General features: G+C 45.0%; 1 protein-coding gene and 1 long non-coding RNA gene across 4 annotated transcripts in view; one reads left to right on the top strand and one right to left on the bottom strand.

Annotated features, from left to right (window-relative positions):
- Positions 1 to 7,860: 7,860 nt before the first annotated feature.
- Positions 7,861 to 9,097, bottom strand: LOC146060080 (uncharacterized). The gene is made up of 2 exons (XR_014470370.1): positions 8,836 to 9,097; positions 7,861 to 8,113 (listed from the first exon to the last, which is right to left on the bottom strand). It is a non-coding gene; the product is annotated as an uncharacterized LOC146060080 (long non-coding RNA).
- CPE (carboxypeptidase E) overlaps positions 8,564 to 26,880 on the top strand; it is a 67,587-nt gene continuing 49,270 nt past the window's right edge. For 2 of the 3 annotated variants that reach the window (XR_014470369.1, XM_083172924.1), the window contains exon 1: positions 8,564 to 9,092. Coding sequence is in view for 2 of the 3 variants with exons in the window: in XM_083172924.1 (XP_083029050.1) it covers positions 8,807 to 9,092 (286 nt within the window). In the remaining variant the exon portion in view is untranslated. The remainder of the gene's footprint in view (positions 9,093 to 26,880) is intronic. The other variant, XM_083172937.1, reaches the window with a different exon arrangement.

Genomic DNA, 26,880 nt, shown 5'->3' on the forward strand with positions numbered 1-26,880 from the left:
GTACCAACCAATCATCATCTAACTGCCATTTTACAGGCTGTGTTTGGAAAATGACACTTAGGAGCTGATTGGTCAGTACTTTCTCTCTCCAAGCATTGATACATGTACCCCAGTGTATGGCCACAATATATGCTGACTTTTCCACATTATCTGCTGAGCTTCAGGTTGTCCTGCCCAGCATTAGGAATCCCTGGTGTCAGCGATCAGTACAGTTGGCTGATTACTGAGCACTCTGTCCGGCTTCTGCAAAAAAACAAAACCAGTGAGATATACTCTGTACAGCATCATGCATGTATGCACACACACACCTGTTAGCATAATCATTCACCTGTTTATCCTACTAGCAGAGCTTTTGCTTATATACTTCTTGCCACCAGATGGCATAAATCCAATTTCACTGCATAGCTTTTACATCAAATTAATATTCCAAGTGCAGTAATAGTATTTTTAGAGTAGTGAGTTAGACATATGGTAATTACTGGGCTGCAGTGGTGAGTATTTGAATAAGGTTCTGCAGGTTTTTATCCCCTAATGAATAAAATATGTATATTAATAAACAGAACTTTGCTTCTTTGTTATTTGTCTCATAAATAACTGTTTTTAATCCAAATTCAATTAGTCCTGGACTCAATTAACAGCATTACTGCAGGTCAAAATCTTGCAGCCACAACTTTTTCCTACTTCATTAAAAAATCACCATTGGTAACTGAGACCAGCGTTAACACAGATTTGATTTCAATTTACAGTCCAAACTCAGGGCCTGATTCTGATTTGTAAGTAAAGCAAAGTAACTTTGAGGTGAATTTACTAATACCCCGTTCTCACTGCCGCAAAAACCCGGGTTTTTGCCAGGGCAAGCAGTAATTTCCCATGTCCTGTCTCAGTGTGAAAGGGTCTTTGTGAAACTCCCGGGTGTTATGCCCTGGGAATTACACACAGGTTTTTTTGCAGGGTTTTTCCTGGGTAATACACGGGTGTATGGCAGTGTGAACAGGCTAGACCCGGGTTTTTCTCACAAAATTCAAAAAGGCAAGTTCATTGCATTGCTCAAAGCTGCTTTTTAAACAGCCAATCAAAGATACTTTTTAAACATCCAATCAAAGCTGCTCTTAGATGCTACACAATTGATGGCAGGCATACCAGGGGAAGCAGTGTGAACGGGGCATACACAGGAATTTCCCGGGTCTAAGGTGCAGTATGAATGGGGTCTGTAGAGCTGAGAGCTGAGACACTTCTAAGTGCCACGTTCACAATCTTTTTTCACAATCTCTCCATATATGGAACTAGACACGCCCTTTGGGTGGAGCATGACATGGCCCCTCAATGGGGCGCTGCGCAAAATTCTATTAGCAACTATAATCTCCCTGAAACTAGTTTTCAAAAGTAGGCAAGTATGGTGCACAGCCTAAATATATCAATGAAGCTGTGCACATTTATCCAAGTGTCCATTTTTCAAAGTGGAATTTGATTTTTAAAGGTTTCCAGCAGATTTTGATTGTGAATTTACTAATCCTCTTTCTTGTGATTAAAGGTCAATACACACTGGGTGATTATGCCCAGCGTGTATGGACAGCGATGATCGCTGTCATCGCTGGGGGGAACGCCGCTCAGTGCATACACACTGAGGGGGGGGGGGGAGGCTTTGCATAGCGCAGCGCTATGCAAAGCCGTCCACAAAGCTGCTCATCTGCTGTTAATACAAGCAGATGGGCACTTTCCTGGCGATGATGCGGGAGCTCGCATCACTGCTCAAAGTGCCGTATGATATCTTATTATAGATAAATAGGAACATTTAATATCTCCAGACTGTAAATAGGCCATTATTCAGATCTGATCGCATTACAAATTTGTTCTCAAAATGGGCAAAACCATGTGCACTGCAGGTGGGGTAGATGTAACATGTATGGGCCATTATACAGACTGTATAAGTTAGGGCATGACTTTTTGTTAAGTCCTAGATGGTTAGTTTGTTTGCTTAAGCCAGCGGTTTTTAACCTCGGTCCTCAGGACCCCCACACAGCGCACGTTTTCCATGTCGCCACACAGAGGGGCAGATTTATCATCTGGTGATAAAGGTAATATGCCCTATTCCCGTGCGTTATGGCAGGGGATATCGCTTGACCTATGATGGGGTGGCAGTGCAGGGATGGAGGCTTAGCGCAGGTGGCAATGCCATATCCAGGGCCGGATTTGTGCCTAGGCACGTGAGGCACCGGCCTCAGGGCGGCACTAATTAAGGGTGGCAGGCTGACATTCCTTTAAATAGCAGCATGGCACAGCGGGTGCGCAGCAGCGAGTGACGAGCGCCGCAGACACGAATTATCATGTGTAGTGTGTAGGCGGCAGCACCACTCGTCACCCGCCACTGTCCACCCACTGTGCCATGCTCATTATATCACCGCTTAGTGGCTGGGTCCGACGGTCCCCAGGGGCGGATTTAGGGGTATGGCCGCCCATAGGCACAAACATTTTTGCCGCCCCCTATTAGACATGAGGGAGGCTGGGGGGGGGGGGGGGGGGGGGGGGAGAGAGAGAGAGATATGAGGGGGGAGGGGGGAGGGGAGACATAGATGGAAAGAGAGGAGACTGGAGGGGAGGAGAAAGAGTTAGAGACAGGTAGAGCAGGTGGAGAGAGCATAGGAAGAGAGGAGAGTATGTGGAGAGAGAAAAACAGTGAAGAGAGGAGGAGGGAGAGAGAGTGCAGGGGTATGAAAGGCTTCGGACAACACCTTATTCCTCTTAATGTCCCCCACTCCCTCCACCCACCAACCCCAGGCTGCACTGTGCCTTCCCTCATTTCCCTGAGTACCTGAAAGACATGGCAGCAGGTCTCCTGGCTAGCACAGGGTCCGCCGGGTCTTCATTGGCGAGCTCAGCCTTAGGCTCCTACCAGCGCGGTAAGGAGTGTGGGACGGAGGTAGCGCCGCCGGCGGTAGTAGAACTCGACCACGGCTCACACTGGCTCTTGTAGCTCCCTCTCACCAGCGCTGGTGAGGGGAGCATGGAGCGGTGGCAGCGGGAGCTTGACCGCGGCAACTCTGCTGGAGGGGAGGATTGTGCAGCGGTACTGAGGAGGCGTTACTGACAGGGATAGAACTGTAGCAGGGTGAGTGTGGGACTGCGGCAGCACTGAAGGGGGGGCTGAACTCCATTTAGTGGCTAATCTGAGGTTCTTTTTCTCACCATCCCCCCGCGAGGGGAGCATGGGATGGTGGGAGCGTGGGAGGGACTGCTAGCTTCTGTGTTGAATGGGGGGGGACTGCGCGGCGCCCAGACAGCACTATATTTTTAAAAGTACTTCTAAGGGTGCAGACAGCTGCCGCCCCTAAAAGGGTGCCGCCCCTAGGCACGTGCCTCACGTGCCTAGTGACAAATCCGGCCCTGACGGTCCCCCTGCGCGTCCGGAAATGTCTCAGACTCACTGCTGCCAGCACCCGCCCACTGGCTACTCTACACACACACAGTCTATTGTCTGCTGTGTATCCAGCAGCTGAGCTGAGTGGTGTGCAGATCCTCCCTGCGCTCAGTCAGTCACAGTGTGAGAGAGACTGATGGAGAGTGAGACACACTGTGCTGTAAAACACTGTACTAATAAGTGCCTCCCTCCATCCGAGTCCTCCGTACAGTGAGCAGTCCAGAGTGCTTAAAAAAATATTGAGGTGGGCTACAGTTAAATTGTAATGAAATATATAAATAACATTGTATATACATATATGATTACATTAAAATAGGAGGGGGGGGGGACGAACAAAAATGTTGTGCCTAGGGGCGGCCTGACCCCTAAATTCGCCCCTGGCCATATCCCCACGGACAGTGCTGCCCCTGCTGCTGGCTCTGAGATGCATTGGAGATCTTGCGTGAGTAGCTAGATCCCGCACATGCCCAGTCCAGCCAGCCGGGGGAAGGAGACAGTATGTCAGTATTAACTGATGCGCTGTCAGCAGGAGGAGGCATTGCCGGAGGGGGGAGATTGCGCTCCCCCACTTCAGCAGGCAATATGTTAATACATCTTGTTGGTCTCCCCTCTTGCTTCGCCTCATTAAGATGAAGCAGGAAGTGTTATAGCGGCGCTATAATAAATATACCCCAGAATCACAAGTGAAATAATTAGCTCCACCTGTGGATCTTTTAAAATTTGTCAGTGAGTAACTGCACATGTGTACATGCTGGGTGACCTAGAAAACATTCACTGTGTTGGGATCCTGAGGACCAAGGTTGAGAACCACTGGCTTAAGCCAATGTATTGCTAGCCATTTCAGTGGTTGGTCGTTTGCAATCATTGTAAACACACGCCTGGTATCGTTAATTAAAGATCATTGTTGAGGTTGCATGCTAATGAGACTGTGCACAGATTTCAAAGTGTACATTTTTTTTAAGCATACACATACCTCCCAACATGACCCTCTCCAGGAGGGATACATTGCTCTGTTTCTGCACTTCCCTCTTAATGTATGACTGCCATCACCTGTGTTGAAGCACCTTTCTTATCAATTAACCTGTTCAAAACAGATGTGGGTAATCATACATTAAGAGCAGGGCTGGGCAACACCGGCCCTCCAGATGTTGATGAACTACACATCCCAGCATGCCTTGCATCAGTTTCAGCATGGCCACATAGCAAAACTAATGCAAAGCATCCTGGGATGTGTAGTTCATTAACATCTGGAGGGCCGGTGTTGCCCAGCCCTGATTAAGAGCATAGCTGCCTACCCTCCTGCATTCTGCAGGAGACTCCCTGAAATAGCAGCAATCTCCCTCATTAGTCTACCAATCTCCCTAATTTCACCTATCCCACATTACACTGTTACATTTTGGGGGGGGGGGAGGAATGAGAGACAGATACATATACATTGAATCACCAGCACCATCTCCCAGCACTTTACCAAGTATAGTAGCTCTTACTAACTGCTTTGGGGCTCATCTACATTTGGATATGTCATTGTAAAAGATTCCTCTCCGATGTAGCAGTACACACCCACGCTTCTAGGTGCCACGTTCACAATCTCTTCTCACAATCTCTCCATATATGGAACTAGACACGCCCTTTGGGTGGAGCATGATTTGTCCCCTCAGTGGGGAGCATTGCAAAGTTCTACCACCAAATATAATCTCCCTGAAACTAATTTTTAAAAGTAGGCAAGCAAGTATGATTAAGAGGAAAGTCCAGGAGCAGAGTATTGTGTCCTGGAGAGGGTCATGATGGGAGGTATGCATACATATGGCATTACACTGAAACAAACAGAAGGAATCCTTTCTATAATCAATCTCTACTACAGAAGGACTACTTTAAAGCAACAAATGTGCTTGAACACCCAGGAACCTATGACTTTTTCAAAAACATCTGAATGAATAACTCTTTTTACCCCTTAAAATCTTGCCTGTGTCTCCAAGCTCCAGCTTTTCTATGCTGTAAACAGGTCTCGGGTCACATTGAACCATACTTGCCTACCATCCGAAAATCGGGATGGGCTCCTTGCCCTACATAAAAGTGGGCAAGTATCATGTTTTCTCTGCAGGCCCCTCCCTCTATAAAAGTTTCTTTGGGTGGTCTGAGAATAACCAATGACGCGATTCACTCTGAAATGCATTGTCGTAGCTCCGCCCCCCACTATACAGTGCTTGTTTTTTTACACTGTATAGCAGGGGGTGATTGTGAAGCCATGCATTTGGTGGCCCACCTACCCATACGGCCACACCCCCTATGTTCCTACCACACTTGTCAATTCCTGAAACCATGATTAACCCTGATCACTACCCAGGTTGAAATGCTAGGCCACTCAACCCTGGGTATTTCAACTGGACCTTTTTATACTGTGTAAAATCCCCGATTTCTGCGCATTCATTTGCAATAACCTGGCAGCGTGAAGGAAGTATAAGTTGGCTATAGATGACTGATACTGTTTGTTTATGGTGTTGGGTATTTCTCAGGGGCTGCTTGTAGGTAAAAGGGGCTGCTTGTAGGTAAACCTGCTAATTTTCTCTCCTCCTGTTCGGCTTAGGTGCGTAGCAGAGAGATGCGTACCTAACTTACAAAGTATAAAATTAAATGACACATATAATGGTATCTTTTGATCTTAAAGATGTGGGTAGCGTACCCATACTCACGGTGCAATGAAGTACTCCAAACACATCAAGGTATCTTTCAGATCTTCTTATGTGTAAAAAATAGCATTTATTTGAAAAATTCAGGTTACAATAAAAGATGGGTGAAGGAAAAAGGCAGGGTCCTGAGGTGGCTGAAAGGCCAGCAATTAGATTTGATCTGGACAAAAAACAATGCTGGAGATGACAGACCTACTGCTTGTCTTACCCTTAACCCTTCCCTGGGACTTGTAAAATCAGTAACAGGCTCCTCAGATGACCTTTTCTTCTACCACAGTGTACCAGCTTCTTCTACCACATTCAGGGCTGCTGACAGGGGGGTGCTGTGGGTGCAGCTGTCCCGAGACCCGGCCTCTAGAAGGGCCCGGGCAGCTCATTTTGCACCCTGCAACCCCTCCCCTGACTGCCTCTGCTGTGCTCCTGCGCTGCGCTCGGTGCAGGTCCCGAAACATAGTCTTCTTCAATGCAGAATACTGGCGGCCAATTAAAATGCTGCACCGGCTTTTGAGCCAACCAGAGCTTGTGTACCGTTATCCAATCACAGCGGCTGCTGGTACATGAGCTCTGATTGCCTGCTGCATTTTAATTGGCCACTGGCATCCTGCATTGAAGAAGCCTATTCTTTGGGACCTGCCTGCTGGGGATGAGGGACTCTGAGCAGGACTCAGGAGTCAGGTGGTAAGTGAAGGGAGGGGAGATGAGGAGGGCGCCCGGACTGGAAATCTGTCCCGGGCCCCCCGAAATTCCTAGTGGCAGCCCTGACCACATTTACTGTATGTGTGGTTCTGAGGCCTCAAACATCGCAATGGAAAGCAGCTGCCAGGAGGAAAAGACAGGAGCTTTACCATAAAGTGGGAGATTATGAGCTTAGAAAGTGCAGTACTAGTTCTATTATTTTTGTGCATTTATTTATGATGATATGTTTAACCTTTTCCTCACCACTTATTTTATTTAAATGTTTAAAACAGCCTATACTATGGACCCTTGATGGCTAATCTTGACACTCCAGCTGTTGTTGAACTACATATCCCAGCATGCTCTGCTTCAGTTTTGCTATTTGGTCATGCTAAATCTCATGCAGAGCATGCTGGGATGTGTAGTTCAACAACAGCTGGAGTGTCAAGGTTAGCCATCAAGGCTATAGACCAGGCATGTTCAAACTACGGTCCTCCAGCTGTTGTGAAACTACAAGTCCCATCATGCCTTGACACAGTTTTGCTATTAGGGAATGCTAAAACTATGGCAAGGCATGCTGGGATGTGTAGTTTTACAACAGCTGAAGGGCCATAGTTTGGACATGCCTGCTATAGGCCATCTGTGCTGATATATATGAATACTCTATTTCATACAGTATCCAGTCTATAAAAAGACCAATTTATAGGGCATTTACCATTCCCTCAGATTACAGTTCTTACTCCAATGCCAATTGTAGAGTTTGGATTACATTTGGAAACCCCCCTCTAAAAATCCTGCATATGCCACTAATGGGGAAAGCCTGCCAGTGCATCCCAGCCTCAGCTTTGTCTCATACCATCCCAGCCTCAGCATCACTGCACTGGGCTTTCACACAGTCAACCTTGGAGCCCTGTACACTACTACACCATAGAGGTGGTAGCTGGACCCAAAAAAACACACAAAAATTGGTCCAGCACGCCGTTAAATAGAAGTAACTGCCTTAGGTGTCCTTCCTAAATAGATGAACAATGCTCAATACTGGATGGCATGAAAAGATGTGTAAACGGAATAATAACACGCTGCTGTAGGTATTTGGTTGATGTTTATCAATACATGTATATCCAGCACTGCCTTGGCCGTCTTCTATCTATATGAGCTCTTCATTACTCCTACTCCACCGTTGGACTGCCTTTCGGCCTTGTGCTGGCTAATAGTAGTCAGTGTAAGAGGACAGGGTGATGAAGCTGTGACATGTGATTGGCATGCCACGTCCATCTTGGACTTTCCAAAATGGGGCTGCAGCTTGAAACTTGAAACGGTTCCCAAAGAAACGTGCCTATGAAAATCGGGACAGTTGGGGGGTATTATTACACATGTAACTGGCAGAGACAAGAAGGTGTTTATTTATTAGGTGGGAATTCTACTGAAGATGGGATGTTGCTTTGGGCAACCATATTCTATTATCTTCTAGAGAAGGTGCTAAATAAATAACTAGATTCTGATTGGTTGCCCATAGCAACATCCCATCTTCAATAGAACTCACATCTTAGTAAATAAACCCTGAAGTAATTGTCACTATTGCACAGATATTCCCTATTATTGACGTAAGTGCAGACTGTTTTGGGCCATGCCAAAAGCAAGGACCTAGCGCACAGCACCCGTTTGCATTGGGCAGCCGGTTCCCCAGCTCCGGCTGCGCTGCCAGGGGAGAGGAGGAGGAGGTAGGGGGCCGGAGCAGCTGATGGGAAGGTGAGAGGAGGAGGAGGTCTGTGTCAGGGAGGGGGCTGGAGGAAGCACAGTGACAGAGAGCAGCGGCAGCAGCAGGAGCAGGGATAAGGAGACAAAGGGAAGCGGCTACGGGGAGACAGAGATACAGGAGGTGTCAGACTAGCACCCCCCATGCTGTAGCCAGGGATCATCCTACTGCACTGTATACGCCGGAGGCAGTGACTGTCAATCAGCTACCGCCACCAGGCAATAGACACACAGGGCTCCCACTCTCCGACAGGTAACCCCCATAGGTGTGAGGATGGTGCGGGGCTTTCCCTGGCCGGCTACCTGCGGGCTACTGCTGCTTCTCCTGGGCTTCTCCATCTCCTCTCCCTCCGAGGCGCAGGGCAGGCGGCGGAGGCTGAGCCAGGAGCCGGGCGGCATCTCGTTCGAGTATCACCGTTACCCGGAGCTGCGGGAGGCGCTGGTGGCGGTGTGGCTGCAGTGCCCGTCCATCAGCAGGATCTACACGGTAGGACGGAGCTTCGAGGGCCGGGAGCTGCTGGTCATAGAGCTTTCCAACAAGCCGGGAGAACATGAGCCTGGTGAGTCTGTTATCTGTCTGTCTGTCTCTCTCTCTCCCTCTCTCTCTCTCTCTCTCTCTCTCTCTCTCTCTCTCTCTCTCTCTCTCTCTCTCTCTCTCTCTCTCTCTCTCTCTTTATATCAATTTTTATATATATTTACAATCTCTCTCTCTCTCTCTCTCTCTCTCTCTCTCTCTCTCTCTCTCTCTCTCTCTCTCTCTCTCTATCTATCATCCATCCATATGTCTATATAACTTGTTATGTATTCTGCACTAATCTGGGGAAAAAATCCATGAAAATTAATTGACTTCAACCCATTAAGGGGATTTAGAATGGGATCTCTGAAGAACATCTCACATATATGGGTACAGTGGGGGTATAATGGACCCACACAAGTAAACAGTTTAATCATACTGTAAAACATACATAAATCACAGTTCCCCAATCACAGCACAGAACATGCAGACAGATATACAACAAAGCAGCAAATGGTTAATGCTGCTTTGTGAAAGCAATGTCGGTAGTGAATGCAAATATATATATATGTATATATATATATATATGTATATATATGTATATATATATATATATATATACACACAAAATTATTAATAATGTATTCAATTTTGAACACAGTGAAATACCGTATTAATAAAAAATGATTGTCGATACTACGGTAGGTATGGGCAATCCAAGGCTAATCCTGCATGAACACAAATATGGGATAGTGTACATAGAGTAGGATTGGTGGGGCAGAGGCCTATCCTTTTCTATTGATGTAGTCTGACAGCACACATGATGTACTGCTCTAGACAACATGTGAAGTGACACGTATTGGATGCTTGGTAACATGGACAGTTACATGCACATATATCTTCTAACTACTATGATCCAGGATGATGTGACTCAGCATACATAAAGAAGCCGAGCGATAGCAATGCTATCCTGCTCTATATACTTTTGTAAAATAATATTGGCTTGGAGAGAGTGAGGTGTAGTACACATTGGTGCCTGTTAACAATACCACACAATAGACGACACACATCATATAATGGAAGCTGATTTGCATACTGATGATGCTGCAGGTAGTATTCTCTGGTAACCTAATAGAAGTTTGTCATATTAATAATTCTAAGGTCATTTGGTTAGAGAAATTGCATCATTCCCTTTAGCATCTGTTAAGGATAAAGAGTCTGGTATAAACATACACATACAGTACCCTCATACAAATCACAAAAGCCCGCTGACAACAGAAATGTATGAACGCTAGTACATAGAGAAGAGTAATCAGAGTAATTGTGTTAATCTTCCTTTAATGTATTTATTTTAACAATGGCATTTACTTACAGTATTTTACAACCATGTAAAAGAAAGACAACATAAACGTCCCCAAAGAGTTTTACAGGGACATTGTAAAGGGATGGGTTTGAAACAATAGAAACAGCTGCTTGGATCTATCGATTGATCGATCAATTGATCTATCTGTCTTTCTATGAACTGATCACATATTTATTTCTATCATTATTATTATTATTTTGGTGTATTGCACCTATCCACAAACAATGCTCACACATCTGATATCTACAGTACCTGTAACTTAAAAAGCATGGTGTGGGAGGGAAGGTGAGGTGTAACATATGCTGATTACAGTACGATTGCATTTGCGCAATTGTAGAACATGTGTAGACCCATACATAGAGACAGTGGGCCAAATGCACTAAGCTTCAAAATGTGATAAAATGGAGAGTGATAAACAGCCAGCCAATCAGCTCCTGTTTGCCATTTTTCAAACACAGTCTGTGAACTGGCATGTAGGAGCTGATTGGCTGCCTGTTTATCACTCTCCATTTTATCACTTTTGAAGCTCAGTGCATCTGGACCTCTATCTTCTTCAAGTAGTCTTAACACTTGTTAGTGCCTGAGGGCAGGCGCAGACATACACTGATGATGGCGATAGTGCCAGCCCTGGCCTCTTGTGATTGGCTGTTGGCGGGCTCACAAATATTCAACAGTTATTTGTGAAAATAAGACCAGAAATGTGAGGGGTATGTATATATTTTATGTCATGGAGTAAAGGCAGCCATACAGTCACAGCCTCCCCGTTAGGAAGTAGCCGGAGGGCAGGATTGCATGCGACATATTGCATGCAGTCCTTTTGCATGTGATATATCATATGCGATTCCTGCAAGTACCTAAATAAGTATCTTAAGGTGGCCATACACTACTGCAATGTCTTGCATGGAATCCCAGCAAGTGCTGCTGAAGGCACCCTCTCAGTGCACATTGCAAATCGAAGGCCATATATGTATATGTTATCTACAGACCCTTGAAGACAGCATTTTCAGAAGCTTGACCACTTTCTTACCATTGATGCATCCTGCCCATTGTTTTATAACTGTAGTACTATGAGGCTGGATTGAAAAGTTTTTTTATTTGCGAACACATATGAACACTTTTTTTGTACATGATAACTCTGTTTATCCTCTCTGTAATGCACTTTTCAAAGTAGTCCCCTTCCCTTTCCACACATATGCACCAACGCTTGACGAGACGGGCAAACCCGTTGGAGAAGATAGCTGGTGGTTGTTTTTGTGGACACCAGGACCAAATGGCAGCTTTCACCTAGTCATCAGAGTTGAAGTGTTGACCCTTAAGGTGCTCTTTCATCTTTGGGAAGAGGGCTGCAGCACCTGCAGTTCAAGGAGGTTCTGCCACTCCCGTTGTACAGCCCCGACCTTGCGTCCTGCGACTTTCACCTCTCCCCAAAGATGAAAGAGAACCATAAGGGTCAACACTGAAACTCTGAAAACAAGGTAAAAGCTGCCATTCGGTCCTGGTGTCGACAACAACCACCAGCTTTCTTCTACAGGTTTGCCCGACTCATCAAGTGTTGGTGCACATGCGTGGACAGGAATGGGGACTATATTGAAAAGTGAATAGTGCATTACATAGAGGATAAACTGAATAATCATGTACAAAAAAGTGTTCAAATGTGTTCACAAATAAAAAACTTATAGCCATGGAGGCATTACTTTTCAATCCAGCCTCCTAGTATTTAACAGTAGTCAACAGAATAGTGGTACAAATAGGAATGCAATTTTTCAAAATGAGAGATTTCTTTGAGCCACCACATAGAATTGTATGTACATTTATTACGTCTTCGAAATACTGTATGTGTAGAGGAGCAGAACATATCCCTGGACTTCCCCATCTGTGATCACTGGAACAGAGCAGCAAAATGCAGGTAAGTATAATAGGTGCATACACACTGGGTTGTTTTTGACCAGCATATATGCACAGCGATGATCGCTGAAATTGCTGCCCTGGGATTTTCACCACTGTGAACGGCATTCCATAGCTGGCCTTGATCAGCCTGTCACAGTCACAGAGTTGGGAAAGGGTCAGATTTACTCACATTTGCATATACTAGGAAAATCATTTGATGGGTCAGGAATTGCACATGGATGCGAGAGGATACTGGATTGCGACGTTTTGGAGTTTCCCTTGCAAATTTGCACAGGGCGGGTTTTCCCTCGTGGGGGTCCATGACCCCCATAGAGGGGGAATAGAATAGGTGGCTCGCGTAGCGAGCCCGCGAGTGGCATAGTAGCGCTCACCATGCTGTCTGGGTGCGGCCAGTCGGGCTAATGACTGTCGGGATCCTGACGTCGGGCTAATGACTGTCGGGATCCCGACTGTCGGACCCCTGTACCTCACCCGTGCAAAGTGCCCAACTATTGCATCATCTAGCTTTAGTATATATTCCTAACTTGAATTTGGTCCCATAGTGTTTACCGAAAGAACAAACACCACAATACTCAATGTCAATACAGTATAGTTTACTTTATCCTTTATGAATACATTACAAGGAAACTATTTACACGGTCGTCACATTACTAAGCAGCTACAGTGACTAGTTGTATAGCGAATGGTCCCCCTGCTTTCCCCACCAACAGTGCTTCTTTCTTTGTTGTCTTATAACTTAACAGGCGATCCTGTTAATTATAAATAATATCCAGATACTGCATACTCATTCTCACCTAAGGCTGCACATTAGAGTGCAGTGGTGCTCTTTATTCCAACTCTCTCTTTAGCTGGTACATACTATAAGATCATTTCTAACAATAGCATTAACAATATTATCATGCTTTTTGTCTAGTGCAGGGGTTCACAATCTTTTTTGATTAACGGCACCCTAGAGCAGTGGTTCCCAACCCTGGTCCTCAAGTACCCCCAACAGTGCACGTTTTCCAGGTCTCCACACAGAATCACAGGTGACGTAATTAGCTCCACCTGTGGATCTTTTCAAATGTGTCTGAATAATGAGTGCACCTGCCGGGTGACCTGGAAAACGTGCACTGTTGGGGGTACTTGAGGGCCAGGGTTGAGAACCACTGCCCTAGAGTATCACAAATTTTTCACGGCACCCCTAAACCCCCCCTCCCCCCCAAAAATAATTATATTGGGTTTATATGCGATTCTTAGGGTCAGTTATGTGGTAAAGGGCAGGATTTGCTTCTGTTTATACACATTTTAGAATTGGCAGCCACCAGCACTGGTTTTGCTCATAAATAATTAACCATTAATAATTTGAGTTGGTCCTGCTTTGGGAACCACTGATGTAGTGTGTACCCACTAAATAGTAAATGATGCGCGCTCCCGCCAATAATGAGGAATGATAACATTTTTATAAAAGGAGATGGTCACTGGTAGAGAAAACAATACATTGTTATCTTTATTATCATTTGTTAAATCATTCAGTATGTATGCACTATATAGTTTATTCTGGAGCTCCGGGGTGTTCACTGGAAATTGTTGGCAATAGCGTTGACTGAGCAGATCCTATAGCGTGTACTCGGCTTTAGATCTTGTTAAATTGAGATTATGGAATACCGTGTTTCCCCGATAATAAGCCCTACCCCGAAAATAAGCCCTACCCTTGATTTTGGACACTGGTCCAAAATAAGCCCTACCCCGAAAATAAGCCCTATCAAAATTTCTCTTAGCCAAGTGTGCGCACTAACTTCTATGACCCCATCTCCATCCCTGCTAACCCCCTTCACCGCAGCCTTGCTTGTACAGTACTGTACTGTACTGTAGAAGCCTTTGAAGCCCCCGGTCCCAGGAATGATTTGCTCCCTGCACATGTCACCGCGCACATCACACGGCTTCTATACACGGCGGGAGCAGCAGCGCAGACACAAAACGAGAAGAAGAACTGGAAAGTGCTGTGAGGAGCAGGACTGGGGGCATGGTGCTATAAAAGGAGGAACGGGGCTGTAAAAGCAGGACTGGGAGCATGGTACTTTAAAAGGAGGAATGGGGGCTCTGAAACGAGGACTGGGGGCATGGTACTTTAATAGGAGGAATGGGGGCTGTGAAGGCAGGAATGGGGGCATGGTTGATTAGAATAAGCCCTACCCCGAAAATAAGCCCTATGGTGTTTTTTGATGAAAAAAATAAAATAAGACAGTGTCTTATTATCGGGGAAACACAGTAGGTATTTCTAGTCCCCAGATCTCACACTGGGGGGGATGCTCTAACATCCGCGCCCCCTTACCGCCCCCTATCGCTGGCTACTGCATTCATAATTATCGCTTATGCTGTAACATATGCGATAATTATGGCAAAGGACAGCTCTTGCGTTAAGAGCTGTCCTTTGTGCTGCCCGGACACAGGTGGGGGGGGTCGATGCGGGGCGGAGGGGGTCCGTGCGGGGCGGCGGTGGGTCGATGCGGGGCGGCGGGGGTCCGTGCGGGGCGGTGGTGGGTTGGTGCGGGGCGGTGGGGGGTCGCGTTAGAAGCCCATAGGCTTCTATGGGGCATCGCCAAATTTTTCTTAGTGCATCCCAAAATGCAGTAAAAACACAGATAATGGGGGTTTTACAGTATTTTTAGCTTAGAGAAACTCCCCCATTGTTATGTATTTCACATCACACAAATATCCCAGGTCTTTGCCGGGTCGAGGGGCAGTGTGAGAGCACCAATGCGAATAACCTGATTTTGAGCAACCTGGTATTTAACCTGTATTAAAGAAGGGTTAAACCTGGGTCACAGTGTGTATAATGGGTGACCCGGTTCAGTGTAAAAAGGTCTGACCCGGTTTGGACCTGGGTTCAAAATCCCAAATTGGATACAGTTTTACGATCCGAAAAGTTATATGAGTGGTATATTCTAAATTTGAAAGAGATCTTAATCGATGTTAAGCTTCCAGGGCTAGAACATACATTCACTAACATTTAAAAATTAATAAAAAAATACATTTGTTAGTATGTGTTTTAGTCCTGGAAGCCCAACATTGATTAAGAGCAATTTAAATTAAATAAGCATTTAATATTTTGTTTAAAATTAACTTTTTGTTGATGGTACCGTAATCCCAACAGTCAGAATGCCCACAATGAAATGCCTGGTGAATATTTTAACCCTACCCGTAACCTACCCCTCTTGGAGTCTAACCCTAACCCTCCACCTAGTGCCTAACTCGAACTTCAGTACTTACTGTTGGGATTTTGACCTAATTTATGGCCTCTGTGCCATTTTGTGGGAGAAAACGATCCTACTCTATACGCTTTAACTCTTCTCTATGTTGATTAAATGTAGGTTACTGAAGTAATAGTTTTTGTAGCCCTCCTAAAAAATATATTCTTGGCACAGGTCACATTATGATCACCATTTCCTTATGTATATATTTCATGTAAAATCATTTATATTTGCTAATTCTTCAGTCCATTATCTTTTCTTCCAGCTGTTTCAGTTCTGCATAATATATTATAATTCTCCTAGAACATTAATAATTAATGTACATCTAACTTGTTTTGGAAAATCTTTAGCATTAATTACCATATATAAGTTATTTTCAACTGACATTTCAATTCAAAACACATTCTTATTTCCTGTTCTGACCCCGCCTCCAGATCCTGCTCCTGCATTAGGTTTCTTAACAAATCCGATAAGTAATGTCGGTACTTGTGCATTATCACGGCGCCCATCGCATCGCATACCACTAAATAGGGTCTGCGATGGCATGCGATGCGATTTCGGCGTGAAAAAGCCCAAATGTGCAATTAAATATCGCATTGCATGCCAGCAAATGGCATGCGATGCGATTTTTAATTCTACAAGCACCCTGATGGGTGCATACAATGTTAAATGCCCCCCCCCCCCCCCATTGTCAACACGACCCCCACTATCAAAGCCAACCTGAAGCGTGGCGAGTGCAGCGAGCCCGCGAGGGGCGGCGGTACGCGTCCTCCGACCTTTTCATACCCCTACTATCCATGTCGGCGTGGAGTTGATTTTAGATAGAGTGGTGAGCACAGCGAGCCACCGAGCCCGAAGCATGGCTAGCGGACGCGGAATGTAAAGTAATCCGCGTCCCCTCGCGGCTCGCTGCACTCGCCGCGCTATCTACAATCAACTCCACGCCGACGTGGATAGTGGGGGTATAAAAAGTTCGGAGGACGCGTACCACCGCCCCTCGCGTGCTCGCTGCGCTTGCAACGCTTTGGATTGGTGTTGATAGTGGGGGTGGCGTTGACAATGGGGGTGCATTTAACATTGTAAGCACCCATAAGGGTGCTTGTACAGTTAAAAATCGCATTGCATGCATCGCATGCCGCTATATTGCATGCGATGCAATGCGATGAGATGCTGTTCGATCAACATCGTGGGCGCCGTGATAATACACAAGTACCGTAATGTCTAACTCACGGTATTTATATTCACTCCTATTACTAGTTGACAGGGCTGTACATTAGGGGCCCCCACATACTTCTGTTTCAATGTCCTCCAGCGCCTCAGCTGTTCATTAACAGCTGCCGCCAAGGATCTCCTCCATGTACAGTAATTCACAGAGCAGCACAGTGAGACTCTGACCCTGAGCTGCGCTGTTCCTGCTGCTGTGATGTCTAGGTCAGGTGTATGTGTGTGTGTGTGTCACACACAAAGGGGAAAGGGTGTTTGGAAGCAAATTTTACTTGGTTGCCTCCATAACATCATTACCCCTGGGCCCCCACCAGCCATGATCCAGCCCTGCTAGTTTAACATCATCTCCAGACATCCAGGTCTCCATGAACCCAATGCCCTTTGATCTAGACCAATTTCTCACACATAATGATTATTGATGCTAGGCACTATGCTCGTTCACTGGTGTATTGCTATATCCTGAAATAAAATTCCCAAATATCAGTTAAATGTATCATTTACCAATATCTATATGAAATTGCAGTGTTGTACCTACTTTTTCAAAAATTTGCTTAAAGTATAAGGTCAACAAGTTCAAGCACTCCTCTTGTCAGATTTACGGGGCCTACACACCTGGCGATTTGAGGGCATTTTCTAAGCAATCTCACTAGATCGCTTAGAAAATGCATCTACATCGCTCCGTCTCTAGGGACCATAGCGATATCGATGCGCGGCCCCGTGCAAAGCTATTTCCCGGCGATTAATATTCAGCATGCTGGATGAATCTATAATCACCAGTGTCAGGGCCAGTGTTCTCACCGGCAACAGCGCTGACACATTACTGTGTGCTGAGCGATCTTGCTGAGCGTTCTGAGCAATCTAGCATAGCTCAGAACGTTTCAGCATCGCCCGGTGTGTAGGCCCCTTTAAGGAGGAAATTGGTCAAACCTTAGTGAGAGATAAAGTACTAACCAGTTTCTAAAGGGGCGTACACACGGGATGATTTCAGCTCCTTCTCTAGCGATCTGAGTAGATCGCTTAGAAAAGGAGCACAACTCTGTGTGTATGCCCTGCAGTGATGCTGATGCGCGGTCCCGCGCGCCAGTATTACCGGCTGGATATGCCAGTGCTTGCACTGGCTTTCCCCAGATCGCGGAGCTTTACTTATTATAAAAATAGACAAAGGCCCGCTCAGCATGAACTGAGATGAACGATGCTTTGTGCTGAGCGGGTCACCCGCTGTGTGCTGAGCATTGGTGCTGCAGCACAAAAAGCCTGGTCGATCCATTTGTACGGGGTTTAACTGTCATTTTCCAGGCTGTTAAAACATGCCAAGAGCTTATTGGTTAGTGTTTTATCTCTCTCTACTTGATCACTATATACAAGCTTTGATAAATCTCCCGAAAGTTCTTTGACAACAACTATAGGGGAAAACATTTTCTCATAATGATAAAAAATGAAAGTGTCACTGTTAAAAAAGGCTAAGTTACGGTAAATGTTTGTGTGTATAATAAATGCTATGCTTGTTAAATGGTAGCGTTGTGATTGCCTCTCGCCCAGCAGAAAAGAGCTGAAAGATCCTTATCCAACCATGCTGCTACATACAGGGTTGGGTTAATCCCATTTTGAAAACCAAAACTTTTCGAAGCTACATTAGTCCCTTGGTAGATAGCTATGTTACTGTTGTTTGCACATTATTATAGAAATACATCTTTTGCCATGACACACATAGGAGAATATTCTGGTTCACTCATTCTGGCAAATTCCTTCTCAAATGGACAAAACCATGTGCACTGCAGGTGGGGTAGATGTTACTTGTGCAGAGAGATATAGATTTGGCTGGGGTTTTACTTCAAAGTGAGCTCTATATTTCAGTGTAAAAATAAAGCAGTCAGTATTTTCCCTGCACAGAAAGAAAATAAGTCACCCAAATCTAATTCTCTCTGCACATTTTACATCTGCCCCCCTGCAGTGCATATGGTTTTGTCCATCTAAGAAGGAATTTGCCAGAAGTAGTGAACCAGAATAAGGCCCATCATTCTTTTAATCCATGGATCCCAACAGCCAGTGCAGTGATCATTAACAAAGGTGGAGATTTATCAAATATTGAGAAGAGATATAGGACATTATTCTGATTGATTCGCTCGCATGCACGTTCGCACACACTCACATGAGTGCATTCTCAATGGTACCCAAAGGGGAGTGGTCGCATAGTATCAGCACACTTGCGTGCCCCTACACACATTTCTGTGTCTGCAAAATCATGCACTGCGCGTGCGTGCGAACAGCCTCTGTGGGTGATTTCATTCGCAACTATAACAATACGCATGCAGTCAACCCATTCTCAACCCATTAGTTAATGACATGATTTGACTAATTTCATTGTGTTTATTGGAACTGATTTACTAACTTAACACACATAAGAGCCATTAAAAAGACTGATACAAGTGTAATTTAAACAAATGAAACGTATATGTGGGTTGTGAGAGTGTATAGGTTTAAGATGTTTTGCACAATGATTGTCAGTCATTATAGTGATTTACTAGTCATGTTTCCAAATGAAAGTGTCCACAGGCACACAGCAATAGTTAGTAAAGCAAATGATATTCAAGTGTTACATATATATTAGATATGAAGCATGAAAGGTAGAAATGTTTAAAGGGCAATAGTGTGCTTACCGTGGGCCTGCATTGAATAGATGTGGTAAGTTAATTGTTTAACCACTTGAGTGGTATGAGTGGGCTGTCCCGGAAAATTTCCAAGCATACCACTTTGCAGTAGGTGCGCGTCAATGGTGCCTCCAGCGGAGCATCACTGGCGCACTACCTTTAGGGCCCCCACTTGTCACACCCCCACCGACTGTACGCCGGAGCGCTCGGGGATGGCCGGTGCGGCTCCGGGGGACTCAGGAGCGTTCAACAGTTCATGCGCCCGAGTCCTCCCGAGCCGCCGCGAACATCCCCGAGCCTGCCACCTATGTCACTGCTGACTGTGACTGGCGGCTGGGGCAGCCGCCAGTCACAGACAAACCTGCCTGCCCTGGCAGGTTTGTCCTGCCCCAGCGAAACTCACCACTCAAGGGGTTAATGAGAAAAACTAGCATGGTGCATGGGTGTGTATTGTGTGCAGGTGCATGTATTTTAACTATTGTACGTGCTAATTGGTGTTGCGAACTTTGGTCCGCTAAGCTGCAGCCCTCACTTTTTTCATGCAAATGTTTTTCAACCCAAGCACTGCAAGGGTACAAGCAAGGTTGCGAAGCCACCGTCCAGCACTTGTGGTCAACTCCCCCAGTGTACGCCCAGGTTTCCGCCCATTTTTGCCCTCTTGCAAAGCCGCGCCCAGAGAAACACCAACATCACACCTTCATTTTAGGACTCATTTGCAAGCGTATTTCTGTGCGCAAGGGTGTGAGCGTCCACGGACTGTGAAACCTGCACATATGCGCACTGCGGCAGTTGTGCATGCGTAATGAGCTCGATTCCGCCTTGTGTGCAAATTTGCATGCGAGCGTATCAACCAGAATAACCCCCATAGAACCAACCAATCAGCTTCTGTCATTTTTCATAGCTTCAAAAACTGATAAAATGGAGAGTGCTAAATTACCCGCCAACCAGCTTTTAATTGTCATGTTGCAGACTGGGTTTGAAAAATGACAGTTAAAGTACTAACACACCAGCTCCTAACTGTCATATTATAAGCTGTTTGAAAAATGACAGTTTGGAGCTAGGTGGCTGGCACTTTATCTCTGTCCACTTTATCTCTCTCCAATCTTTGATACGTACATAAGGCATTTACATACAAAGTTAAGGGTAGGGGCTGATTGGTTATTACTTTATTTCTCTCTACTTTATCTCTAGCCACGCTTTGATAAGTCTCCCCCTATGTGATTAACAATAATCCCCTCACATTTGGTTCAGTAAACCTGGTGCGCTTCAGTTCACATAACTGGATAAACAGATTCTATTTTTACCATGCATAATTCACAGCCTATTTGCACAACTGAAGTAATCTGTTAGTAATGTATAAAGTTACATGAAGACACATACTCAGTGCTCTTTACTGTGGCAATTAGTGATAAACCATTGTGTAGATATGATGGGTTGCAAGAACTGGGGCTGCTATTAGCCCCTACACCAATAGATGGCACATCTCTTCCATTGGCTTCAGTGCTAATACCTGCACCTGGTTTGTAATAAGACTCATCAGGGTGTCGGATGATTTCCCGACAATCGGGATCCCGACTTTCTGTAAAGGGCTATTCTCTGTGTGGAGGGAGAATAGAACCTGTGGCAAACGCAGTGAGCCACCGAGCCCGCAGAGGGCTCCAATGAGCTCAACCCCCTGTCAAAGTACCGGCAGTTGGGATTCCGATGTCGGTATACTGTCCGCTGGAATTCTTGACTGTTGGTCCATTATACCACACCTGACCTATCACAGAGAGGCAACAAAAGTAAATACAAATATGAAATGACCGGGTCCTTTATACTTCTTGGGGCTGAGTATCTGCACAGTCACTACATAAATACATTAGTATTGACCGCATATTTTACAGCATAGTTGCCTACCCTACTGCATTCTGCAGGAGACTCCCTGAAATAGCAGCAATCTCCCTCTCTCCCTCATTAGTCTAGCAATCTCCCTCATTTCACCTATCCCACATTACACTGTTACATTTTTTGGGGAAAAAAGGAATGAGAGACAGATACATTTACATTGAATCATCAGCACCATTTCCCAGCACTTTAGCAAGTATAGTAGCTCTTACTAACTGCTTTGGGGCTCATCTACATTTGCATATAAGTAATTTTAAAAGATTCCACTCAGATATAACAGTACACACCCACGCTTCTAGGTGCCACGTGCACAATCTCTTTTCACGATCTCTCCATATATGAACTAACCACACCCTTTGGGTGGAGCATGATACACCCCCTCAATGGGGCACAGTGCAAAATTCTATTTCCAACTATAATCTCCCTGAAACTAGTTTAAAAAAGTAGGCAAGTATGTTTTACAGCCCTACGACCAGTACAATGGTACAAAACAATGACAAGTATATTAACAAAGGCCCATAGCTAGTAGAGTTACTGCATTAATAATTCCCCATGACTTTTACATGAATAACTCTTTTAATGAGCATATTAATAACATCTTACTAGTGTTTATACAGTGTCAAGTTTAGTTAAATTCAATCCAAGTTTCTGTTCATATCCTCTGATATCAGCACTTCATTTAACAGGGGTCAGAAGAAGTACAGTCACAGAACCTTAGTACAGTCTAGCACATTAAGACAATGAAAATAAATGAATATAAAATAAAGAATCCCTAGTACTCTAGGTTAGGAATCGGTACATCTGTCAGAATGAACTTAGGTCTACAGCCATTAGGTCGACCCCATTAGGTCGACTGGCAGGAAGGTCGACCTGATTTAAGGTCGACATGGGCCAAGGTCGACATGACTTAAGGTCGAATTTGCATAAAGGTCGACATGTGAAAGATGGTCGACTGGTCATAAGGTCGACATGGGTTTTTCACTGTTATTTTATCCGAATGTCGACACAGTCGACTTGGACACAGTTGGCAATGAGAATCGGACCCTTGCATAGCTCGCTTCGCGCGCAATGCTTCGGGCACGGTGGCTCGCTCGCCACAGCTTTAATAACCTCCTCCACGCCCTAGTGGATGGTAGGGCATGAAATACCGCCTGTCGGCACATGTCGGCTCAAAAAACAGTGAAAAACCCCATGTCGACCTTATGACCAGTCGACCTTCCTCATGTCGACCTTTATGCAAATTCGACCTTAAGTCATGTCGACCTTGGCCCATGTCGACCTTAAGTCAGGTCGACCTTCCTGCCAGTCGACCTAGTGGGGTCGACCTAATGACTGTAGACCTAAGTTCATTCTAATAGATGACCGCTTCCCCTAGGTTAGTGGTCTCCAACCTTTTTTGGGGTGTGAGCTTCTCACGATAAAATAAACCACCTGAAGAGCTACTAAAATAATAAAAAAAAAATCTGCATAACCAAAAAATGCCCTTTACACATTATGCCACATACTGTAATGCCCCTGACACATTATGCCACACACTGCAATGCCCCAGACACAATATGCCACACACTGCAATGTCCAATATGCTGCATACATACCTCCCAACACTGGAGGCAGAGCAGATGGGACATCTGAAATTAGGGGGGAAGGCCTTCTACCGTGGTACTCCTGCGAGGCCACATCCCCATTTTTTTCCGCTATGGGGACATAGCCAGCGCTCTGAGAGCTGCTGGCCATGCCCCCAGCCTCTCCGAATAGAAGCTATGTGCATGTGCACGCCGTCTATTCACCGCTGCTCCACCACAAGACACTGCCAGCCCCAGGTGGGGAGCAGGACAGCCTCTAAGAATGCATTATGCTACACACGGCAATGCCCAACACATTATGCCACATACCGCAATGACCCGGACACAGAATTTTGCACACACTGTCCCACAGTAAAGCTTCTAATAAAATAAAATGTAAATTACCTGCTTATTGCCAGGGGTCAATTATTGCTGCCAGGGGTTCATTTCTGTTGCCAGGGGTTCATTTTCATTGCCAGGGGTTAAAGCTCTTTGCCAAGGGGTCACTGCTTGCCCACCTCAATCGTACGGCCGTCTTTTCATATGGGCATAGTGGGCAGTTGCCCCAGGGTCCCATAGACCTAGGGGCCAGGGGCGGTTTGGATTGCCGGGACACCATAATAATTTCCAGTAGGCTGAACCCGTCAATCCATCAGCAGTCGCTCATCATCCCTGTTGGCTGCTGTCGTGTTCGGAGCTCAACTCCATCATCACCCTGCTGGCTTAAAGAGTCCATTGTCTTTCCCACACCACGCTAGAAGTCATATTTGACTTCTAGCATCTGACAGGGAACCCAGCGCTGCAGCATTACCTTTAAGGGCCGGGAGCCCTTACCGTGGTGCTCCCTTTCAGATGCTAAAGGTCAAATCTGACTTTTAGCGCCTGTCTCCTCTGGAACGAGGAGTGCGGGCCAAGGCAGCAGCGAAAGAAGACATCGGAGGAGTGTGAGGGAAAGCGGTGACAGCGGGCAGAGAGCAGTGGTCGAGCCACCTGTTTTGCTCAGGCGAGCTACCGGTGAGCAACGGGTTGGCGACCACTGCTCTAGGTGCAGTGTAAATTCACGCCTATGCTCATTTGTAGTTGAACTCTTGCTTCCCATTATGTTCTATACCATGTACAGTGTACATGGTATCACTTTGGAATGTTGTGCACCCATTGTAACTTCTCTTGGCCACCATACATACATGTTATGTGGGCAGGTGGCAGTAGTAGCAGAAAGTGAAAAAAAAAATGACTTCCTCACAGTAACATACAATTTGCTTTTTCACTGATTTTGCTTCTATGCAAAGTAGGATTTTGGTTTCATTTTGTATTTTGTCCATCTGTTTTGACATTGAGTTCGTTCTCTACTTAACTATATATTCTAAACCCTTTGGGGTAAATTTACTAAGATTATATTTCACATGGGATGTTGCTATGAATAACCAAACTACTTCTCATTTATTTAGCACCTTCTAAAAGATAATAGATAGTATCTGATTGGTTGCCCATAGCATGTGAAATAGAACTCCCGTCTTAGTAAATTCCCCCCTTTTAGAATTATGCACCGAAAGTGACATGGTATAAAGAAATTGTAGTATATTGGTCAACGACTTGTTTTCCTGAGAATGTAAAGTACTTCCAAAAGCTAACATATGCCTGTAGGCAGCACGGAAATCTAGCAAGATAAAGCAAGAAGCTCAGTGTAGATGTAATCTGAAGTATTTATTGTAATACAATTCAATTACATGACAGAAAATAAAAGATGACTGTATGAATGTGAAAGCGCAATAACTAGTAAATAAGGCTTTGCAGCTTATCAAATATCTGTTTATCATATCTGTTTCTAAACACATTTAAATTAATTCTGCAACACTGACAATGTTCATTTTCTCTGAGGGATTTACTTGGTATTATATACTTAATGGCATTCAGAATAGCTTTGATAAAGGAAAAGCTTCATATATTTATGATAGATAGATAGATAGATAGATAGATAGATAGATAGATAGATATGCTGAATGTAGACCTGTTCACCACAGGTTTTATTTCATCAGTACCGAAAACCAGTAAGCATTACACAGTAAATGCTCCTGGCCCTGTCACTTAGCTGGGTACACATATGTACAATTTCATTTTTCTTGCGACCGTTCGATCGACCGAATACACGTTCGGCCGTCCAAAACATACGACCGTTCTGCGCGTACACATATGTACAATTTTACTTGCGACGTCCGATGTACTCCCGTCCAAACAATCGCAAGAAGAAGTATAAGAGAGACCCTGTAACCCTTTGCCTGCTGTTTTAACTAATGTGTGTTTAATGCCTCACTGCCCAACACTTTAGAGGCATCACTTTAAGACATTAATCAATGTTGAAGTTTTAATAGTGTGTTATGGTGCCCTGCAAAGAGCTTCCAGCACACTCTATTAAAACTTCAACATTGATTAATGTCTTAAAGTGATGCCTCTAAAGTGTTGGGCAGTGAGGCATTAAACACACATTAGTTAAAACAGCAGGCAAAGGGTTACAGGGTCTCTCATAATGCAGCATACCACCGTGCTTTGTCAAACTGTCAAGCATATCGATCGAACATGCGTACACACTTCACTTTTGTTCCGATATGGAGCCGTCCTGTCGGATGAAATACTAAGCAGCAAAGAACCTTCGACCGACCGACCGTGGACGGCCAAGAGCGTTTTTGGCCGTTTATCGATCGCACAGCAGCAATTGGGACAGCGTACACACCTATACAATCGAACGGCCGTTTTCCCCCAGATTGGAAGAACGGCCCGACGATTGTATATATGTGTACCTAGCTTTAACTAAGAGAAACCTACTCCCTATTAACCACACAGCTTTCCCAGCAGCAGTCCTATAGATAAATGCCCAAGACAGTCCTTTATATACAGACATTCCTCACTTAACGACCTACCTGTTTATCGACCGCTCAGGCTTATTTTATTGACCGCACTGCGACTGCTCAGACTGACAACCCTGCCCGCTTGAACTTGTGACCCGCCCTTGCGTCCCGCCTACCCATTCATACTTACGACCCGCCCAGACTTTTAAGTGACCCGTGCTGCACACGTTTTGCAGCGTCTCCGCAACATGTCAGAGAATAGAAGGATAGGAGAAGCATAACTTTTCTTTATTTAGAAGTGTACTTTACTTGTGTTATGTATTTTTATAAACGTCCTGTAACGACCAATTCGTTAAACAACCGAGTTGTAGGAACGGAACACGGTCATTAAGTGAGGAATGTCTGTATTCTCCCTCCCAGACTGACAGGCAAACAAAAAATCCCACAAGGAAATACTTTAACAGCTGCTCTGTTTTGATCAGTCACATGCCTTCAGCTGTACAGGGGAGAAGCACAGTAAACCTACAGAATTTTTATCCTGCAAATGAGCATTTATTTCCTGAACTCAATAGCTAAACATCCCTCATTCCCTTGCAGAACACTGCTTTTATACTGTTTTAGAAGTGTACATTTTTCACAGAAGTTCAGGTATCTTACATTTCTTTGAATCAGTGGTTCATTTGGTGAGCATAAAAAGACCACTAAGAAGGACCTTAAGTATCTGTGCTGCTGCTGCTGCTTCTCAAGCTACCCTCAAAGATGTGTATACAGTCTTGAGAAGAGTCGATGCTGTGTTTACAGCTTAACATTGTACAGTATGTCCATGTAGACCAATATAAGCTATTAGTTCTGTTCTCCTGCCTACAATCTAGATCAGGCCTTAGTAGGGCAGATGCCCCAATTGTTCCTCCAGTACACTCTGATATAATTCATTGTGACAAGGTCACAAAGGAATTCCTTATAAGGCCCAGGTATTTGCCCTGTCCACCCCCTGATAATTCATTGCAACAAGCTCCCAATGGAATGCCTAGGTGCCAGGTGTTTTCACCATCTGGCACCATCATCATTTGCTTTGGTTGGGTCACAAGGAAAGGCCTGTTTTCTTTTGTACACTCCCATTATGGCATACTTGAGCAATATTGTATACATACTAGTTAGCTGGACAT

The sequence above is a fragment of the Crinia signifera genome, chromosome 1 (genome assembly GCF_055691185.1).
Source record: "Crinia signifera chromosome 1, ASM5569118v1, whole genome shotgun sequence".
NCBI lineage: Eukaryota > Metazoa > Chordata > Amphibia > Anura > Myobatrachidae > Crinia > Crinia signifera.